General features: G+C 24.9%; 1 protein-coding gene across 1 annotated transcript in view; it reads left to right on the top strand.

Moving 5' to 3' along the window:
• Window positions 1-865, top strand: part of LOC107457795 (uncharacterized) — a 1,720-nt gene extending 855 nt beyond the window's left edge. The window contains exon 2 of the mRNA XM_016075976.1: window positions 57-865. Coding sequence (XP_015931462.1) covers window positions 57-865 — 809 coding nt within the window. The remainder of the gene's footprint in view (window positions 1-56) is intronic.
• The last annotated feature ends 1,272 nt before the right edge of the window (window positions 866-2,137 follow it).

The following is a 2,137-nucleotide window of genomic DNA, read 5'->3' as shown; positions in this document are numbered from 1 at the left end:
TGTTAGTAAAATATTATTGTCATTTGAATTTGTTTTCACTTTGCACTTGATGAAAGAGATTATGGGAATTACTAATGTTCTTTGCCAAGCACTGCAACAACAATCTCAAGATATTCTTAATGCAATGCATATTGTTTCTACATCAAAATTACTTCTTCAACAATTAAGAGATGATGGATGGTGTAATTTTCTTGCAAATGTTAAAGATTTTTGTGAAAAACATGAAATTGAAGTCCCTAATATGAGTGCACAATATGTTTTTGGAATAGGTCGATCTCGTCAACCAAGTGTGACAGTTGAGCATCATTATCGAATAGATGTATTATTGGCAACAATTGACTCTCAAATACAAGAGTTGAATAGTAGATTTAATGAGAAAACAATAGAGCTTTTGACTTTGAGTTGTGCTTTGGATCCTAAGGACAATTTCAAATCATTTAATATTGAAGAAATTAGCAAGTTAGCAGAGAAGTTTTATCCCCTTGACTTTCCTTCTAATGAGCTAAATATTTTGAAATCTCAGTTACAACATTATCAGCATGATATACCAAATCATTTGAAAGGCATTGGTACACTTTTTGAATTGTGCAACAAGTTGTATGAAACGGGAAAATCAAGAACTTATCACATAGTTGATAAACTAATACGTCTTGTTTTGACTCTACCAGTGTCTACAGCAACAACAGAAATAACTTTTTCAGCAATGAAAATTATTAAGACAATACTCCGAAGTAAGATGGCTGATGAATTTCTTGCAGACAATTTGGTCATCTATATAGAGAAAGAATTAGCAGCTATTTTCGACACAAATTCAATTATAGATGATTTTGAAAATAGAAAAAAACGTCGAATAGCCTTTTCATGATATAAAACTGTAATTGGTAATTTTTATATATTATTGTCTTACTTTGATATATATATATATATATATATTTTTAATTTTATCAATAGAAATAGTAATATAAAATATAACACCGCCCCCCTAAATAGTTAGCCTAGCTCCGTCCCTGTAATTTCAGGTGTTTTTCATCAGCTTCAAATCATCTCAAGTAATCTCAAGCATCAATCCAAAAAATTAATAATACCTAAAAGACCTAAAATAAAAAAAGTTGATCATCCGAAATTTTATTTTATTAATTATCTCAATCGTTTTAATTATATAAATTATTATTATTAAACTTTTTAATTTAGTAAAAATAAAAATAATGTGATATATAAAATTGTTAGAGATGTATTTGTTTATTTAGTTAATGAATGTGATGTTACTGATGTTAAGAGATATATTCATTGGTTAGTTAGTGTTATGTGAATTTTTTTAAAATAAATTTTGAATATTTTTTGAGCAATTAATATGTTAATTGTTATTATATGAATATATTAGTTAGGTATTTTAATAATTAGTTAATTGTTGTTAGATATTTAATTAGTAAGTAATTAATTGTTGTAGATAGTTTATTAATACACTTATGGTAATTGTAATTGTAATTTTATTTTTTTGGATATAATAATTATTGTTATCATTATAATAATAGTAATTAAGTAGTTAATATATGTTATTGGTAGCCGTACGTGTGTTGTTAAGGAATAATTGAATTTAGTGTAAATTATTTAGTTAATTAATAATTATTAACACTAATAAGTATTTTTTTTTTAACGTTGAGGGTCATAATCGAAATTGTCCCTATCATAATTTCGGATTTAAAATCATCAAAAATTATGTTGGGAATGATTTCGATTCTGACCCGCAACATTGGGGACTAAAACAATACTTATCCCTTATTAATACTAATTTAGTATTATTTTTATAAGTTATTTATTAATAATAATAAATTTATTATAGTGATTTTAGAGTTATTCCGATAGATTTTAATATTTCTAATTATATAATTAGTTAATTTTTAAATTTTATTAGTTAATTAATTATGGTCAAACATATAATATATATAAAAAATATATTTATTATAATTAAGTTTTTATGAATATTTTTGTTTGATGTAAAATTTGGCTACGTTTTGTAGGGTTTATGAATATTGACGTACAACCACTTATTGTCGTCCGATCCGTACAGTTCTATTGTGGAAGGATATTTACGGAAAACTAATTTTTATCACGTTTTTTATATTGGAGTAATTTAGTG

This window comes from Arachis duranensis, chromosome 7, assembly GCF_000817695.3.
Source record: "Arachis duranensis cultivar V14167 chromosome 7, aradu.V14167.gnm2.J7QH, whole genome shotgun sequence".
In the NCBI taxonomy this organism is placed as follows: domain Eukaryota; kingdom Viridiplantae; phylum Streptophyta; class Magnoliopsida; order Fabales; family Fabaceae; genus Arachis; species Arachis duranensis.
The sequence above is the reverse complement of the archived record's forward strand: the minus strand, read 5'-3'. Positions and strand labels throughout refer to the sequence as shown.